Genomic DNA, 19,345 nt, shown 5'->3' with positions numbered 1-19,345 from the left:
AATATGTAATTAATTCTGCAGTGCACCAGAAGCTGAAGTCCCATGACTCAATCTACTTTCATTTCAAAAATAAGCTCTAGATTTTGAAAACAGAAGCAGGTAGACTATCACATTAGGTTTAGATCTGTCTAGTATGAACATGTCAGTGTTCAGAGACATCTTCTACATGATGCCCAGGGAGGAGGTCCTCCACCTCTCTAGCCACCCTCCTCCCTTGCTAGTCTCAGATTAGCAACTCAAGTATCTTCAGGACTTCATATGGCACCTTGAATAGTCACATAAATGTTTTTCTGGGTGGAATTTTTTAAATTAAGATGAGTAGTTTTCATGTTTATCGATGCCACGAGGGTAAAAGGATGGATAATCTAGACAGTGAACCTTCAGAATTATTTAGTATATGGACATATTTAGTGAGGGCATGCTTGTCAAGATGTGTGTCAGAGGACAACTTGTGAGAACTGGTGCTTGATTCCCATCCCTTAGTCTGTCAGCTTGGCTGCCTGAATCATTTCACCAGCTCGTACATATTGACATTCTTAGAAAATTAAGAATTGTTCTCAGCCCTTACTTATTACTGGGTAGACAAGGCTAGGGGAACAGCAACAATGTATAATTTAGAAATCAAGAAAATGTCAGCTTATAGGTAAGAAGGTACTGTGTGTCAGCAGAGGATCTGTAAACCTACTGGTCTGAAGCTGGACCAAGTCCTGAGGGATGTTTTAGCATGTGCCTAGCATACCTGAGGTCTCCATTCCCAGCACTGCAAGCAGGAAGTCAGATCCAGCACTCAGGGTGTGTCTTCCAATGCGTCTTTTCAGCTATGCTGCTGTTAGTCTGTGAGATCAGTGACAATGGACTTAAAACTGAGGCTCAGGGAGGCCAGGCCCCTTGAGGAGATCATCTGGGTTGGAGTTCCTTTGGAAGGGTCTCACTTCTTAACAGTTTTTAATCTAGAATCCTCATGCTAGACGTACTAAGATTGCTTTAGAAGACTATTTTATGTGTATGGGTGTTTTGCCTTCAAGTATGTCTGTGTACCACATACATTCAATGCCCTCAGAGGCCAGAAGAGGGTGGCAGATCCTCTGAGACGACTTACAGAGGGTTGTGTGCTGGGAACCTGTATTACTCATTACCGTTGAGCCTCTCTCCAGCTGCAACCACCACATGTTTTTTGTTTTTTGTTTTTTTTAAGAATCAAGAACCATTCTTTAGGCCGTGCTGTTTTGCTAAGGCTGGCCTCAACTGACTACCCAATTAGCTGAGTCTACAGACTTTTTTATTTACTCCTTTTGTCTACCTTTCATTTCTCTTTCCTTTCTTCCTCATTTTTCAGTAATACAAAAATGGGGCTGAGTGTTCAACTTTTCAAACGTATTTTTAACATTTTATTGATGGTTTTATAGTAACTGAGAATCTCAGCAAAAATGTTCACCCGCCTCTCCCCAGAGGGGTTTGTTTCCCTTTGGATTTTACACAGCTGGGCACACAGCCCTGCTGTCCTAACAGAAGCCTAAGCTCCACTTCCCTTTCCTTCCTATTTTAAGTTAAAAATGACACCTGGTGGTGAGCCTGTTCAATTACATGTTTTATTTACGTTTTATTTATATTAAAACATACAGGTTTGTGGCTTAACAGAATGTGACTGAAGCCGTTGACCTCTCTCCTAAGACGGACCGGCCGTGCTCACACTGATTTTCATTTATTGTTGGAATTTCTTTTCTACTTTGTTATTTATACTTCCTCAGGAAAATGATTCTTTTATCACTCACCAAGGGGTTTTTGCTCCATTTATTCTGGACAATAAGGATTTTGTTAATTGCTTTCCTTTCTGTTTCCTGTCCTATAACCTTTATTGTCTTACTCTGCTTGATTTTAAGCTTTTTTCCTTTTACATAATTGTTTTTGTCTGCTTGTAAGCATTACTGAATATCTGAGACTGGGAAATCTATAAAGAGAAGAAATGTAATTCTTACCCCTCTGGGACCTGTGAAATACCAGGCCAAGACAGTCTACCTGGAGGAGAACTCTGGTTCTGAGACACTAGGAGGTGCCATGTGGTCAGGAGACAGAATGCCCTTGAGATGGGAACTCCCTTTTAAAACAAAGCCGCTCCTCTTTGCCTCCCAAGCTCTTATGCCTCAGAACCCCGACATCCCACATAAAGATTATTCCCAAAAGTACTTCCAATCTGCGCTTCTCTGCGGTTGGTGTGTAGTCAGAGTGCGTGGCACTGACTCTCCTCAACCCTGGGAGGTAGGACTCTGGTTTTCGTTGAACAGGTGAAGAAAATGAGACCACTGATCTAGAAAAAGTAAAGCACATGCCTGGACTCCCCAGTAAGCTTTCTGTCAGGTCAGGCTGTACCCATCCAGTAAGCATTAGTTTTGATATATGTGGGTGTTGGTGTTGTTCTTGTTTCGGATTTGTGTTTTATGGGTGTTTTTAATCACTCCTTTTGTCTACCTTTCATTTCTCTTTCCTTTCTTCCTCATTTTTCAGTAATACAAAAATGGGGCTGAGTGTTCAACCTTTCAAACGTATTTTTAACATTTTATTGATGGTTTTATAGTAACTGAGAATCTCAGCAAAAATGTTCACCCGCCTCTCCCCAGTGGCTCACATGCATTTGCCTGACCCACAGAGGCCAGAGAGGAGTGTCTGATCCCCAGGAACTGGCATTAAAGAAGGTTGTGAGCTGCCATTGTAGGTGCTAGAAACTGAACCCAGGTCCTCTGGGAACAGTCAGTGCTTTAAATTACTGAGCCATCACTCCAGCCATCAAATACTTACTGAGTCTCTTCTGTCACATCACTTACACATTGTCTATCTTACAAACATTTGGGGTTTTGATATTCAGTAATATCTCATTGTTTGAAGTCAATACTCTCAGTTGATATGGATCTCAAAACCACACGAACATCTTTATTCATGTTTCTTACTGTTAAATTTCACCATGTTTTTTTTTTTATTTTCTTTTAAAATAGACACTTCTGGTAAATGACACTAGCTCTGTGCTATCTTGAGTCCTAGTTTTCTGTTTCCCAGGAAAATGATTTTATATTTGTTACCATAAACAATCCAGTAATTGGTTTAAATAACTGTTTATATTAATGTATTCTAAAATCTTAACTTCCTTAGATTTTAATCTCTAAAAGATATCATTTAGCTAAAGCCTCACTCATGTGTAGAACAGGCTGGCGATAAAGGATGGCCAGTCTCTTGTGAAGCTTCAGTGATGAGCAACCCTCTGCCCCAGCTTCAGAAGACAGAGCAAGATTAGCTCGTGTGTGAAAGCACCCTTTACAGATGGCTACTTACGTGCCACTCTGCAGTGTTACTTAGGGTTAGACAGAAATGTCACATTTTTGGGGACTTAACTTTTGGTAGAGAACTAAGGTTTTTTCTGGTTTTTGTTTTTTGCTTTATTTAACAATACTAGGGATCAGTCTCACGGCCTTACAGATGTGGGAAAATCCGAACTTAATGCTTGGTTTCAAATGCTCAGAAACTACTGACGGTAGCCACATAAAAGTTTCCCGTGCAGAAAATAAAATCAAGTAAATCAAATTATGCATTGTGTCCCCCTCAGCTGTTGCCAATGTTCCTTGTCTAGGTTGGTGACCAGATCGTGGAAATCAATGGGGAACCTACACAAGGCATCACACACACGCGAGCCATTGAGCTCATTCAGGCTGGCGGGAATAAAGTCCTCCTCCTTCTGAGGCCAGGAACTGGCTTGATACCTGATCATGGTAAGCAGAAGAGCTAAACACTCAGGCTGGCAAAGGCGGTGGGCGGACATAATGTTGGCTAATTCAGACGTGGACACCAGAACCCCCAAAGAAAGTTACATAGTGCAAGTGATGTTTCCACAGAGTGTATTTGTTGGTATAGAATATATTTTATATTTATTTCATCTAAAATGCATTTGTAGAGAAACATGCCTATAATAAATAACATTAGAGGCAAACAATTAGATATATCAGAATATCCCAGCTTTATTCCCCTCCTTGGCTAGTTACACATTGCCAAGAAAAAAAAAAAGTTATCTTCTTAAAAAGTAAGACATTCTGAGCCCTAGATACTGTTTTGCTTAATGAATAAATGCCGAAGACCTTTAGGATGTTCTAGTCACTTACCAAAATAAGTTGCCATAGCCCCACTACCTGGGGCCAGGGAGGTAAACGTAAGGTAATATGTCCTGCACTGATCGTGAATGCCCTGGGCTTCATTACACATTTTTGAACCATCACAGTGTTTTGAGAATGCATGATCCTAGAAATAGAGGCAGCACCAGGCCCATTTAATATGTCTCCCCTGCCCAACTCTCCATCAGAGCTTTTGCAGGGTAAGTTAGACATAACCTCCTGCAGTCCCTTCCAGCTGTGCCCTCTGGCTGTGTCATCCTCCACCGTCTGCTCACACAGCACGCGTCCCCAGGGACATCTATGCTAACTGTACTGGTTTGTTTTCACGTAGTCCTAGGCTTTTTCTCTTCCTTCTTCAGGTTTGGCTCCTTCCGGTCTGTGCTCCTTCGTGAAACCTGAGCAACATTAAGGCTTTCAGGGCTTTTCTTGGTCTTTCCTTAAAAAGACTTGGTAAATTTGCATGTCTTTTAAATCACTTCTTTCATTTCCTTTTAATTAAAATGAGGCTATTAAATACATCTGTTTCTGTCTTCTGCACTTTTTCAGTCTCCTTTTGACATTAAATTTGACAGCCTAACAAGAAAGTGCCCATAAACCTCATTTTGGTTACCACAGTCTGGTGTTTTTCACTAGTAATTTTGGCCTATCCTTAAGTTAAACAGTAATAATAGTTTAATTAATAAGTTTATTGGATCAGGCACTTTGGTCCACTTTGATTATTTGTATCTTATTTGGCTAAATGAGTAAAGAATTTACAGATCGTATTATGTCTTATAGTACCTACATGAAAAATTATTATGACACAAATCTCCCCTCCGTACATGAGCAGATATCTATAAGCATCTGCCTTTACAGAGATCAGTGTAAACGTGAATAAGCTATGTAACATACTCCTCGGGCTATGCGACCAGTAACATATTCAAATGGCTGTCAGTTCAAACTCACTATTCCTATTTATAGTCCTTGGATCTAACACTGTTCTACTCAATCACTTTTTAGGTGATTGGGATATTTATAGTCCTTCATCTTCCAATGTCATTTATGATGAACAGCCACCACCTCTCCCCTCTTCACATTCTGCTGCCACATTTGAAGAGTCTCATGTGCCAGTAACTGAAGACTCTCTGATTAGAGTTCAGACATGTGAAAAGGCAGAAGAATTAAAGGACACTGTACAAGAAAAGAAAAGCACTTTAAATGGAAGCCAGCCTGAGATGAAGTATCAGTCTATCCAGAAAAATGTGAGTAAGAAGGATCCATCCAGAAGTCATGGGCATGGTGACAAGAATCTACTTAAAGGAGAAAATGGTGTTACACGGAGAGGTAGATCTGCTAGTCCCAAAAAGTCAGTTAATCGACATTCAGAGGAACATCTGGAAAAGATTCCCAGGCCCCTTAGAAGTGACCCCAAAGGAAAATCTAGAGACCGGTCACTCAGCCCTAGGAAAGGAGAAAATAAAGGTCAGGTCACCATTAAGGCGGGCTCTGGACAAGATCCCTGTAGAAAAGACAGAGGACGGTCTTCTAGCCCCAGGAAGCAGCAAAAGATTGGAGGCAACAGCCTGTCAAACACTGAAGGCAAATTATCAGAGGCTGGGAGCCGAAGAGCAGCAGGCCTCTCTAGTGACAGCCCTGAACAGCTCCCAGAGGGGAAAGAAAAGTCAGGGGTCAGCAGGAAAGATCTGAAGCTCAGTCAGCTGGGGAAAAACAGAACAAGGTCTCCAGAGAAAAGGAGCAGCAAAGTTGATGAAGCGTCTCTCCCATCCAAAAAGACTAGTGACACTGCTAGTAGGGTAGTGTCTGAAAAGGAGAAAGGAAGGAAGCCAGGCACAGGAGAAAGAAGTAGAGACAAAACAGGAGAAAGCGTCCAGACCTCAGCAAAGCCGCTCACGCAGGAAGCGGGAGAGAAGATGGCATTAAGCAAAGCATCAGAGGTCACTGACAGAGGCAAGGAGCGTGCAGGGGGCGCACCTGAGAGTAGCTCTCCAGTCAAGAAAGCACCCATCACTCCAGGACCCTGGAGGGTGCCACGTGCAAATAAAGTCACAGGCACTGCTGGCATGGCTGACAAACAGCTGTGACCTTTCGTATAAAACAAAGAAAATTAAGTTGTAATCTTGACTAACACAGAATTCTTTGAAGGTGGAGAGTTGTGGTTTTCCCCCAGAAATTCTTCAATACCAGGTAGCCAGGCTGCATGAAGGGCTTCTGAGATTGCCAAGACCCACCTGGCCCTGGCTGGCTGCCCTTCCTCATGCTCAGGAAGGAGCTGCATCCAAGGGCTCACCTGCCATGCCCTGCACAGGCCGCTCGCTCAGCAGTGACATGATCTTAACAGTGTGGTCACAACTCACTTTGTGTTTGTGCCAAGTTATCTACTGTATCATGTCTGTTTTATCCTTCCCATTCTGATCAAACAGTTCAGTTTGGCTTGAAGATGTTTTCAGTAGCATGTTGCATGTTTACAGACGGGAATATGTGAGTCCTTGCAGAGGAAGAAATTGTTAGCTCATCATTAAAGTGGGCACTTGCCTCTTCTCACAGCTTCTGACCATCCTAGTTTAAAAATGCAATTCACAAACATCACATTACAGGAAAGGTCAAATATTAGAAATGCTTTTTTTACGGCTAAGTAAGGTGTTTAAAGTAACTGTTAAAGATACTCCTTACAGTTGAATGCTCAAACGAGAACGTACTGTAAGCAACAGAATTAACAACCTCCTGCCATGTTAGCCATCGCCTATGTAGTGACAGTGTCTCAGATCAGCGGTAGCCTTGGGGGAAGTACAAGAGCATGTAGAAGCACTGCTTGTTTCTCTTTAAAGAAAAGCTCTACTACATCTGGAGATTTTGAATATTAATCACTAGTCTTTAATATATCGTTGAAGACCCAAAATATCATAGATTTAGTGAGGGACTTGATCACGAGACCAGTTCTACAGTCCACGGCCAGAAAAAGCACCAGCCCTTGCCACGTAGGAGTCAGGAGGGGCAGGCATGCGAGCGTCAGCATTTAGAAGCAGAGCCTGTCTTGGGCTTCCTCCACAAGTCAGGACTAATATGGTATAGACTGTGTGTATTGAAACTTTAATTTTTAGCTAATTATTTAAAAACAAAGTTTTCAGAGTTCTTTTTAAAGTCTAATAAAAATGTTTGCTGAAAGTTGGAGACAGTTCTTAAACTCATACAATAGATCCAGACATCAGCTCCCTGACGCAGCATTCAGAAACATCTATAAATACAGACATTTCTCAGAACTGTCTATCTGTGGAGTATTTAAACACTAAACACTCATTCTGTTACCTTGTGAGTCTGACAAATTCCACTGTGACAACTGTACTGGCCCCTTATGACACATGCTTCCATCCAGAACTGTGTTGAACCCATCTCAAAACTACTTGAATAGCGCAAATTAGGAGGCTTGATACTAAGAATTTAGTACCACAGAAATGATTTATTTTCCCTATAGTTCACAATTAGTGATACAAATCCTATTTTTATTGTTAACCTGTGACATAACTTTGATGTCATGTTGTCAATATGATGTGGCTCTTCCTAAGTAACACGTCACTGTACTGATTATATACTGACTTAGCAATGTGGCCTTGGAGTGCTGAGCAGAATATGGATGTACTGGTTGTAAATGTTTATATCTGTACAGTACCTTTATATATACACTTGAGGTTCTGATTAGAGAAAGATCTGTAAATCGCTCGTTATTTTTTATATAGATATTAAAAAAGAAAGAAAAGTTTGTCTTGCTTTTTTTTTTTTTTAACCGTCAGCACCATGTAGACTTGCAGTTTATGGAACCTTGTCCCACCGTCATCCCTGTCATCGAGGACTTACAATGGGAAAGACAAGGAAGTGTCTCTCCAGTACTAACATGGATAAAGCCTGTCGGGTTGTCTATCATTATTCCTGTTTTCATATTTCATTGCAAGAACAAAGGTTTTGCATTAATAATATCCTATTAATGCTTTTTTAATATTCCTTTTCTTCACTACCAGGGAGGAAAGACACTGTACACACTGGACTTCAGTTACTACACATTTTCAATCGACTAATGACCATTTACTGCTAGGTCAGAGCTCCATGGCAGTTCAGTGTTTAAAGCCATTTGATTTAGTTTTAAAATTAAGTGTGTAGACTTGACTTCATTTCACTTAGTATATAAACTGCTTAAGTCCTACTTCAAAACTCTGGTTAATTAAGATTCTTCAAGAGAAAAATTCCTATAATTGCAGAATTCACACTAAAAATAAAGTCCCATTCCCTTTCTAGGCCCACAGTGGAAATGTTTTCAAAGCGAAAGCTGCTGAAAGCAGCAGCCGAGCAGCTCTGTGACACTGGAGGAGTCACCAGGCAGGACGTCTTCTGACAGCTACAGCATCCTTAAAGCTGAGCAGTTTTGAGCAGGGTTACCTCTAGGTCCGGTCTTGAACCCAGAAAGCATCTGGCTTCTTGTTTTCACCTGTGAATATTTTCACTTAATGAAAGGAAACTGGGGCAGCAAGATGGATGATGGATCAGCAAGTAAGAACTTTCCACCAACCCTTCCGCCCCCCCACCTCACGGTAGACAACCAAGTCCATCAAAAGGTCCTTCATGCCTTCTGGGTGTGCTGTCACACAGATTTAGAAAAACAAAAAAGTAATAGTCAAGATACTATTTATGTGCAGAAAAAGCCAAAGGCTTTGTAAACATCTGGACAAATGGAGTTACATGTTTTATAGTCCATTTCTCACAGAAAATACATTAATTTCTGTAAGGCTCTGTCTGGTGACTTCCACAAAGATGCAGATTGGAGCTTAGCCTACCCTCTGCTCTCAGGACCAAAGAACAACTGCACTGACTGACAAGACACAGCAGTCCACTGCGGAGTGGGACTACATCACAGCAACTCTTTATGCCTTGGCATGTCCCACACCTAAAAGCCACCAGCTTTCTAAACAGCAGCAGATACATTTGTTTGGGTGAGTTTCTGCTCCTGCTGGTAGTATTTGTCAGCCATCAGTACGCTACCATTTGGGGAGGGCTATCATCTGCAGTTAGCTGACTTCATCTGGCACATCTACACACTAGACAGGCTCTCAATCACCATACCATATTGATACAAGAGCTGAACCTGTGCTATGCTACTTGGTCTCAAAGCACACAAGCAACCTTAAGTATGAGGCAGTATATGAATGCTTAGGAAGAATTTGATCTAGCAGGAAAGTCTAAATTTCACAATCTAAACTACAGACACAGCCAAATGCTTTAATTTAGCCTTAAACTCTGCTTTCACAACCCTACGGATGCATGCCCACTTTATATTCTATACATTAAAGTCAAAAAGAAATATGCCAAAATTCACAAACCAAGAAACTTATATTGTCCTAAGGACAACCGCCAGTTAACCTGAGTATACCTTATTGGAGTTTTGTGTATTATACAGGAAAGATATAATACTGCATGTTTGTGCTCAAATCTCGTGGCTCAGTACAGGCACCAGTGACTGTAGGAAATGTAAAATAAATTACTAGACTAGACCATGTGTGTAATAAATCAATGAGTTCTCAGATAACTCCAGATCATGTATGAGAATGAGACCCATTGGCCTATTAAGAATATATACATCTAAAACTTCAAAACATTTAGTTGAATTTAAAATAAAGTTGATTTGCTTCACATAGACCAGTGAACAAAATGCTTGAATCCATAAACTGACACCTGTGAGAGACCCCATTATTTATAATTTTTCTTGCTGAAAGAAAACCATATTCAGTTAGACAAGCACATGGTTATGTAACTTTTGTTTAGCTTATAGTGTCGTGACCATAACTTAACATGTCTAGGTCTGTGGAGCATACCTCCTTAGCAACTTTAGGAGGGATGACTTTCCCCAGGAAAACGTTTTTAAAAACAAATCAATAGGTAATTTTCTTATTCTTTGATAATTATTACTATCCAATTAGCCTAATTCTATTTTTGAATCTTGGTTTTATTTTTCAATAATGTAGTATTACCAAAACCTTAGCCCTTTTAGGGAATCAAAGCTTAAATAACTAGGTATTACACAGGGATACATGAAACACTGGTCTGTGCACAAGAGTGACTGTTCTTCATCCAGTGTACATATGCTAAGCATCTGTCAGGGAATCCAGTCCTCTGCATTCTGAAGCGTAAAGGAGCTGCTCTCTAGAGGCTTATAGTCTAGTGGGAAGGAGACACAAATCAGCAAAAACTTCTGACACACATGAAGGAAATGACTGCAGTGATATAACAGATAATTAAGGCTATGATAGAGAACCCTACCAAGAACTAAAAGCTGAGAGCTATTCAGTAGTTATCCAGTGATAGGTAAAAATACACATTTGAGGCAGAGGGGATGATGTGGAAAGCAATGAGAAGAATGGTAGAGAAGGTCAAATTGGAAAGAACTACAGCACTGACGGACAAGGGCCTGAGAGGTGACCACAGGAGAGGCCTTACCTCCTCAGCCTCTCCAGACAGCACCACCCTACGGGGAACAAGTATTCAAATGTCCAAGGCTAAGCACTGCATCTCATTCAAATTCTACAATGCTGAGCCAGATTAGACACGGAACCTTTACCTGCCTAAGGTCTAAAACCATTTTAAGGTTGAGGAAAATGTGTCTATCCTTAAAACTAAAATTAATTAGAAGCAGATGTTAGATTTTGGAGAAGGGCAGCACAGATAATAGAATTAAACAAGGAGAACCCCCAAGACTGCATACAGGTAGCAGCATGTAAAAGGAAACCAGACAAAGCAGGTTTAGCTGGGTACTGGTAGCACAAGCATATGATACCGAACCACATGAACCTCCAAAAGAATCAGGAAGAGAAACTGGCACTAAAGTTAACACACGGCTGTGACCACACTACAGTTAACACAGGGCTGTGATCACACTACAGTTAACACAGGGCTGTGACCACACTACAGTTAACACAGGGCTGTGATCACACTACAGTTAACACAGGGCTGTGATCATACTACCAGTGCAGGAAAACCTCATCACGCACAGAAGACAAAACACAGCGCATTGAAAGATGTTGCTTTAGCAGCAAAGTTATCCTAAGTCTAGCTGTTCCTGGCACACCTACCAAGCTTAAAAGTAATCCTTGAATTGTCTGAACCGTCTCCAAGTAACTGCACTTCAAAATAAAGCTCAATGTTACAAAAAAAAAAAAAAAAAAAAAAAAGCACACTACAATACCCTATTCTCCAACACTGTAAAATTCACAGCCAATAAGTTACCAGGTATGTAAAACAGAAACTTGTCTTAAATGAAAAAACAACACAATAAAAACAAATGCCCAAATGACACAGATAGCAAATATAAATATATTATGTGGGGGAAAATGATTTAAGTAGAGATGGAAACTATAATAGCTGGAGCAGACACGATATAACATGACTGTAATCCCAACAGACAGATGGCAGGGCTCAGGAGCTGGAGGGTAACTTGTCTCAGAAATTAAACAATACTACACTGGATGACATTTCCAAATTAGTGCAGAACAGGAAAGAGAACTTGGAGGTACCACAAAAAGAAAAGTATTAAAATTTCTGAAAAAGCATAAACATTGGGAAGCTAAGGGAAGGTTCAATAACCTAATATACACATGGGTTTGAGTCCCAAAAGAAGACAGGTCAGAATGGAATGTAGAAAAAACTTTAATGCCAAAAACGTTTTGTAATTTGATCATGTGAAAATATGACCTATAAAATATACAAAAACAATAAACCCCAGACTCCTTGAGTCCAACAAACCATAACATAAATAACAGGAAGAAAACTGCATCAACACACATATTCAGTTGCACAAACTCAGCGGTAAAGCTGACAATCTTAAAAGTAGTCAAAATTAAACATCAGGTTCATTTGAGAGGAACAAAAATTAAAGAATTCTAGTCAGAAACCATGAAATCCAGAGAGCAATGGAACAACTCTTCGTTGTTCAAACAAGGTCTTACTCTGTGGCTGACGAGGGAGCTTGCTGTATCGATGAGGCCTGCCTAAAACCCGAGATCCACCTGCCTCTGCCTCCTGAGGGTTTGGACTGAAGGTAGCACACAAAGCCCAGAATTCAAATACTTTTTTAAGCCTAAAATCTTATATTCAGCAAAAGTATCTTTTATATGACTTAGAATATTTCAGCAGAGTAAGTTTAAATGCCTGGTCTGTAATTCAGTTTTGGTGACTGGATATTAAAACAGCAAATGAGCAACAAATGACTACAAAGTTGACAAGTACCAGTTGCCTTTGTGTACACGTTTACCTTCCTTGAGTAGAAGCCTATTACACACCAAAATCATAGGCCATGCTGACCCTCAGGGTAAACTACTAGAATTTACAGAAAAGTTTCCAAGTAAAAACAGACCCTGCTTTTTACACTTCAACTCTGCAAAACTTAATCTTAAATTTGAGACAATTGTTCCTTTAGGAAAACAGTAGCTAGGGTTTCTGTGAAGCATCTGTTGAAGCCTGAGGTGTCTATAGAACATGTCCCTCTGAAAAGATGGCTCAGCAGTTAAGAGCACTTTCTACACAATAATGAACACAGTTTACACCCCAGGACCCACATAACAAGTCAGCTTTGGGGTGGGGGTTGGGGTTGTGATGGAGGATCATTGGCTTCCAGAGTGGTCAAAAGAGCACTAGAATTGGGATTCTGCTTCAAATAAATCAGCAGAGACTGATAAAGGACACTAGACTTGCTTTGTTGACTTCTAAACATGCACAACCCCTTCCCTATACGAACATAAGTGAGCATACACACACACTCACACACACATACACACACACACACATACACACTCACACACATACACACACTCACACACACACACACACACTCTTGTGATGGGTGAATATTCTTGCTGATCCACTACCTATACTTTGTGTCTTCACGGCTATGAATCTATAAGATTTTTAAAAGGAGATTAGATAATGATAATATTTACAGTGGAATTAACTATTAAGGACCTTACACTCTCATTAAACCATAATAACCTTATTAGGTAGTTATTATACTTACTTAACAAGTAAGAAATTTGAGATACTAAGAAGGGTCAAGGACTTGAACAGAGAAAGATCTATCCAATCTGTAGATTTGGGAAGTTCATCTTTAAGTTCATCAATTTTCCTGCACAGAGAATGTGTAACCCAGGCTGGAGGGATGGCTCAGGAGTTAAGAGTACATGCCAAAGACCTGAGTTCAATTCCTAGCACCAACATGGCAGCTCATAATCATCTGTAACTTCAGTGTCAGGAGATCCAATGCCCTTTTCTGGCCTCAGGCACCAGACACACACATGGTACACAAGTATATACACAAGCAAAACAATCATACACATAAAAAAATGTAAAACCAGTTCCATGATAACTGTGGTATAGGAGATAACCGAGTTCTACAAAGTCTTACCATTAAGGTGTTCAAGCTTCCAGTCTTCCTCAAGACCTCTTCAAAGCAGGGCTTGGTGATCAAGAATGCCACTGTTCCACTAATGGAGTCTATGATGGGTGATGGGTCACTATCAACTGCTCTATCTGAGGCAGAGTATGGCCAGTCGCTAGACACTGAGGACCTGAAGTTGTACTAGAGGCTGGGTACGTGCTGCTCCACGGCAGGCAACCCGTGAGCAAGGCCGTGCCATCTGACAGGTATGCTGAAAACTCACCAACACCTGTATTTACAGGCTCACCTCAAATCATAAATTAAGATTTTCTCCAAAAATTTGTTTCAAAATTTGTTTCAAACGTTATTGCATTCCTCCACCCTCCCTGCAAAAAAAAAAAAAAAAAAAAAAAAAAAAAAAGCCTAGAAACTGAAATTTTCTAGTAAAGTTCTTTTATTTGGATTCAACCTAAAATAGTTTCTCTCCTTTTGATAGAGAAATCCCCAATCCATAGACTATAATAGAAAAGTACTGCATTTGCATATTTCCAATAAAAGATAGTTGCTTCATGCTTTGGGCATCTGCCATGGTTACCCAAAAGACTATTTACAGTAAATATAACTAGCACAGTACCGGAGGCTCCAAGATAAATGTCCTGACTCACGAAACAGTCCCGAGTCTCTGTGAGGCAGGCTTTAGTTTGCTGACTATTCATGTTGCTTGAGAACCATGAAAGTGCAGGTTTTTAACACGTGCCCAGGGAAAGGATGTGCAGAAACTCCATTCGTTAGTCTGGGCTGAGTTAGACTGCACGTGAGCCTGCAGGTGGGGTCACTGGTTTCTGTGAGCCATCTTTGTCCTCAGTGGGTGAGCAATGACAGCAGCCAAGAAAAGAGTCCAGGCGCACATCTCAGCTCAGGACTTAATTTTCCACAGCTAAGAAAAGAAATCACCCCCACGCCCCCCAAAAAAACAGTTAGCTATAAGACAAATAGGTGGGATTTAGATATATATTCAAATAACTATGAACTAAAAAACCACTTACTGTTTTATTAAAATTTTTAAAAACTTGCAAATAAAAAAAATCACACAGTAAGCTTAGTGGATGCAAAGTCTACATCTCAATGACTTTCTGCATATCCTGAGCTGTATCACACTAGACTGTGCACTTTCATTATCAATTATGGTTTTGAACTTTCCACTTACGCTACTTAATTTTTTTTTTCTTTTTTTTTTCGGAGCTGGGGACCGAACCCAGGGCCTTAAGCGCTCTACCACTGAGCTAAACCCCCAACCCACACTACTTAATTTTTAAAGATTTCTTTTTATTTTATGTGAATGTTTTGCCCGCATGTATGTCTATGTACCACATGCATGCCTGACCAGAGTCTGATCCCTTGGAATGGAATAAAGGACTGTTATGAACCATCATGTGGGTACCAAGATCCGAACCCAGGTCCCCTGCAAAAGCCACAAGTGCTCCTAACTGCTGAGCCATCTCTCTAGTTCCCTAAACTGTACTTTTATGCACTTATTCACCACACATACACACAAGATCCATTACAAAGTTAACACTAGAAGAACCTGATGTCCTTTCACATTCTTCTCCTCCATCAGGAGTATCCACCTTCTGTTTTCCTCTCTGCGTGTTACACTGTATCTGCATTGTCTGCCTGATTTTACACGTGGCCATGTATATATTTTAGGCTAGTACGCACAAAGGATAGAAAACAGGCAGGGTTTTTTCTTTCTGAGATTGTGTAACCTTATTTAATATTGTACACTCTATGTCCACCCATTTTCCTCCAGATTTTGCAATTTCACTGTTCTAAAGCTCGATGGTATTCATTTTACATGTGGGACAGACTTTCATTCTCTATCCATCTGTTGTAGACAAGCTGGCTTGTTCCACTTCTTTGCCGCAGTGACTAAAGCAGCAATAAAGTGAGGTGTCAGGATCGCTGTGGTAGTGAATGGGGTTCTCTGGGTGTGTGCCCAGGAGTGAAATAACTGGGTCATATGGTAGTTCTATTTTTAATTTTTTGAGGAACTTTCAAACCTATTTCTATAAAAACCCTTTATATAGGCAGAAATAAATAATTCTGACAATAGAAGGGGAAAAATAAATACTTCCAGATCAAAAGTGGCACCTACTATTAATGTTTTGCAGGTTTTCAGTCATTCTTGTATTTCCCCTGGGTCACAGTAACAGCCAGACCATGCTACTGACATGAAAAACTGGATTTTTAGTTTAACCAAAAGTTAAGTCTTTTAGTTTTGTAAAATGAGGAAAGCTAAGCTGAACAGCTTGTATGTAAACCACCAGGTCAAATGTCCTCAAGAGTTGGTTCCATGTCCACACAGTATTAATGACAAAAGCTACAGAGCGGTATTGACACTTACTCTGATGTTGAATCCTAGAAGATCGCTTATAACCCCAGAGACAGCAGAAAGGATGACTACTCTTGTGATGTTGTAGATTAAGGGGTTCATGGTCAGTCCGTAGAGTCTAAATGGTGTGTCCAGCTCCTACAGGACAAAAGGACTAAAGTGACCTACAGCTTCCCAACAGTCAGCATTGCACCATGCAGGTTTTTGAGGATGCTGCTTATGGCTCTCCCTTAATATCCCAGAGCTACTTTCAAAGAAATCTGTGAGAGATCCACCAACCTTTCCAAGGCCTAACCTTGTCTTTAATCCTAGCAGCTGGGGGTCAGAGACAGGCAGGTCTCTGTGAGTTCAAGTCCACTCTGGCCTACACAATGAATGTGTACGTAGTTATACTCCCCCCACCCAAAAAAAGTAAAAGAGATGAGTAATCATCAGACCCTACATTATAAAACTGAAAATTCTTTCCCACTAATCCAAAACCATCATGCCAGTGTTCAGAACCTATACTGCCTAGCACTGGTCGGATATCTTTTCTAAGTAATAAAACATGGATTTAATGACTTAATTCAAAACAAACTTAATTTACTTCATCTATCTTGCATAAAAATATTGGCCTACCAGCAGCCAGAGCCGAGGCCCTGTACACAGAGACGCACTGGCCTTTTGGCTTCGTAGATGAATATCTGGTACAAAGGCCTAGCAGCCAGAGATAAAAAGGCTGAAGGCCTTGGGCTCGGCATGATAGGCAGCCTTCTGGAGACTTCCAGAGCCTCAGGGACCTCCAGCCTAAGCAACCACAATGAGTGAGACAAGCAGCAGCTTCTCAGGCCCAGTAGCACTAGGATATCAGTGCCGCTGGGAACAGGCCTGAAGACACCAATGACAGGAGGCAATCATGGGGTACAGGGAATGTAAGGCTTGAACATCTGTACCTCCAGCATCATCCCTGACCTGAGATGTGTGGGCATGACACAAATGTCAGGAAGCCTGGCTGTGCTGACGGTCCCCTCAGCAGGTCTAAGCACTAACATCCAGACAAAACCCTGTCCATGGGCCATCAGAGGTCTGCTTTTCCTTGGTTAAACTGGACATCCTCAAGAATAAGCCAGTGATCTTCCAGCCTCCTCCAGAAGAAACAAGGTCTCTTTCTGACTAGGCAGCCCAACATGGTAATGGAAGCCACTCTCCCTACCTTGTTCCTGGAAGCTTCTGACAGTTCTGGCCATGACTTCCTTCATCCTCTAAGGACTATGGAACTCACCCTGGAGAGGGCGGTGAGGCCGCTTACCTTTAACAACTTGGTGGACAACTTCAGTACATTGTTTACCAGGGTGAGCTGTTCTTTCTTATTTGGCTTTTTTTCCATTTTAAGATATAAATTAATCTAAGATAAAGAAAAGAGAGTAAGGTAAATTTTACAGAAAAAAAAAAAAAAAAAAAAAAACAAACCCCACATTGTGTAAAAGCTGGCAGAGTTCGAGGGTCATCTTCTGGAGTAAACTGTGTCCAGGATCTATGGCCTCAGCAGCTATGGGGCATGACCTCCTCCCCCACTGTTTACATCTTTGGTAAAGAAAAGCTACTTAGAGAAAATAAAACAATCACTGAAATAACAATTTATCAAAATAATAAAAAAAAAATTCTAGTTGTAACAATCAGCATACTAATTCCTGGAATTAAAACACTATGTCTCACTGTTACCACTCTCCCCCAAGTAATGTTCAAGAAGCATTTAGGTATAAAGAAAAAAGATAGCTATTTAAATTATTAATTCCTTCTTTTTCTCCATGGGAACAATTATCCACTATGACTTTAAGGCCAAAAAGTAATAAAACACAAAAACAAATTATCCCAAGTGTGTTTACTTAATGTTTATGGAAAACTTGAACTTAAAATTAACATAGAAAATGCATTATTATCACTCCATATTCACAAGAAACATCTGTCAATCTTAGTATGTATTTACATGTTCCCTTATTAACAAAAACAAAAAACCAAAAAAGCTCTATAGTATAACAATGTACTTTCAGCCCATTAGCAAGCCATTCTCCAGGCCTAGGCAGAAGATGGTGTTACACACATTTTAGGTAGAGTAAAAAAGATAATTACACTCATTTTAGAGAAAGTAAAAAGGATAATTACAGAATGGCAAAAGATGTGAGTCATAGTTACGACTCAGCCCATCCTCAACATCAACACTACATACAGCCAAGTTGATGCAATCCTCGGTACCTGTTCAGTAAGCAGGATGGAAACATTGCTATATTTCTTGTTGGTTTCTGAGCCCAGTGAGGCCAGGCGAAGCAAGAAAAGCAGCAGTGCTGTTTCCCAGATCAAGAACTCCCAGTTGTAAGCATCATTCAGGAATGTCTTGTGACCCTGAAGAACCTATCAAAGGACCAGGAAAAGTTCATTAGCTGTCTTTTTTTTAATTAATCATTTTATTCATTTACATTTCAAATGATATCCCCCTTCCCGGTTACCTACCTCTCCACACTCCCCCTCTCCTCTCCCCCACCCCTTGCCTCTATGAAGGTGCTCCTCCACCCACTCTCAATGCACTTTCAATAGTTATATTAATATCACTGAATTATTCCTGTGTCAATTTTAAAACATTACCAGCAATCTACAGTTTCCTCAAAGGAGAGGAGTTAAATGTTCATAAGGTATTATTTACTTACTTAGCTATTATGTATTTCTCCAAGTTACCTACATTTTTTTTCTGTTCATAAAAGACTGCAGGGGTCTCCAAGGAGCAAGGTAAGAAACAAGGAATTCCACTCCCTGAGTCACCAGTGTTCCCAGGCACAAGGTGAGCACTGCTGCTCTACCTTCGCCTGTCTAAGACCTCGGGCCAGTCTGAGTAGAGACCTGAAGGCCTGACTTTTTTAGGATTCAGATAAGAGCATAGGAACACGTCTGCACTGAAGGCCTACTGTGTGTCTTAAGGATTTACTTTAAAACTTACTGACTTTTTTTTAAGAAAGCCCAAGAAAGTTAGGATATTTCTTGAAAAACTATATAAGAACTCTTGAGAAAGCCAAGTGCAGATCTTGTAAGATGCAGGAAGTGGCCAAGCAGCTGCCCCTCTTTCCTTCCCTCCTGACTAACGCTGTGGCCCACAGGACCTTGTGAGCTTCCACTAATGCCAGCCTTGGTTTGAAATGATACCCTTGGCTGCAATGACCCTTCTTCTCCAAAACCTGTCACCAATATCTCAGCTTCTTGACCACGATTTCTGAAAGAGCAAAGCTCTTTAGCTTAGTCTGGGTAGGGGTCACTGTGGTCAAGTAGCTAGAACCAGGATGGAACCAACTGGCAGCAGGCTACTGAGCCCCTTGGAAAGACACTCCTTACACAATCACAGCAGGATCACAGCCTACAAAACAAAACCAC

At 40.7% G+C, this 19,345-nt stretch overlaps 2 protein-coding genes across 15 annotated transcripts in view; one reads left to right on the top strand and one right to left on the bottom strand.

Moving 5' to 3' along the window:
• The window catches only part of Magi3 (membrane associated guanylate kinase, WW and PDZ domain containing 3), a 197,971-nt gene extending 190,066 nt beyond the window's left edge, over window positions 1–7,905 (top strand). Inside the window, exons 20-22 of one of the 2 annotated variants that reach the window (XM_087616098.1) lie at window positions 3,617–3,755; window positions 4,511–4,601; window positions 5,151–7,905. In XM_087616098.1, coding sequence (XP_087472224.1) covers window positions 3,617–3,755; window positions 4,511–4,560 — 189 coding nt within the window. In that variant the 3' untranslated portion in view covers window positions 4,561–4,601; window positions 5,151–7,905. 2 annotated transcript variants of the gene reach the window in all.
• Window positions 1–19,345, bottom strand: part of Phtf1 (putative homeodomain transcription factor 1) — a 64,867-nt gene that overhangs the window by 11,416 nt on the left and 34,106 nt on the right. For 7 of the 13 annotated variants that reach the window (XR_015659438.1, XR_015659439.1, XR_015659441.1 and 4 more), the window contains 3 exons: window positions 18,182–18,337; window positions 17,238–17,333; window positions 15,962–16,087 (listed from right to left, as the gene is read on the bottom strand). Coding sequence is in view for 6 of the 13 variants with exons in the window: in NM_001191102.2 (NP_001178031.1) it covers window positions 14,474–14,494; window positions 15,962–16,087; window positions 17,238–17,333; window positions 18,182–18,337 (399 nt within the window). In the remaining 7 variants the exon portion in view is untranslated. 13 annotated transcript variants of the gene reach the window in all.

The sequence above is a fragment of the Rattus norvegicus genome, chromosome 2 (assembly GCF_021556685.1).
Source record: "Rattus norvegicus strain SHRSP/BbbUtx chromosome 2, alternate assembly SHRSP_T2T, whole genome shotgun sequence".
NCBI lineage: Eukaryota > Metazoa > Chordata > Mammalia > Rodentia > Muridae > Rattus > Rattus norvegicus.
This window is presented reverse-complemented; position numbering and strand designations above follow the sequence as displayed.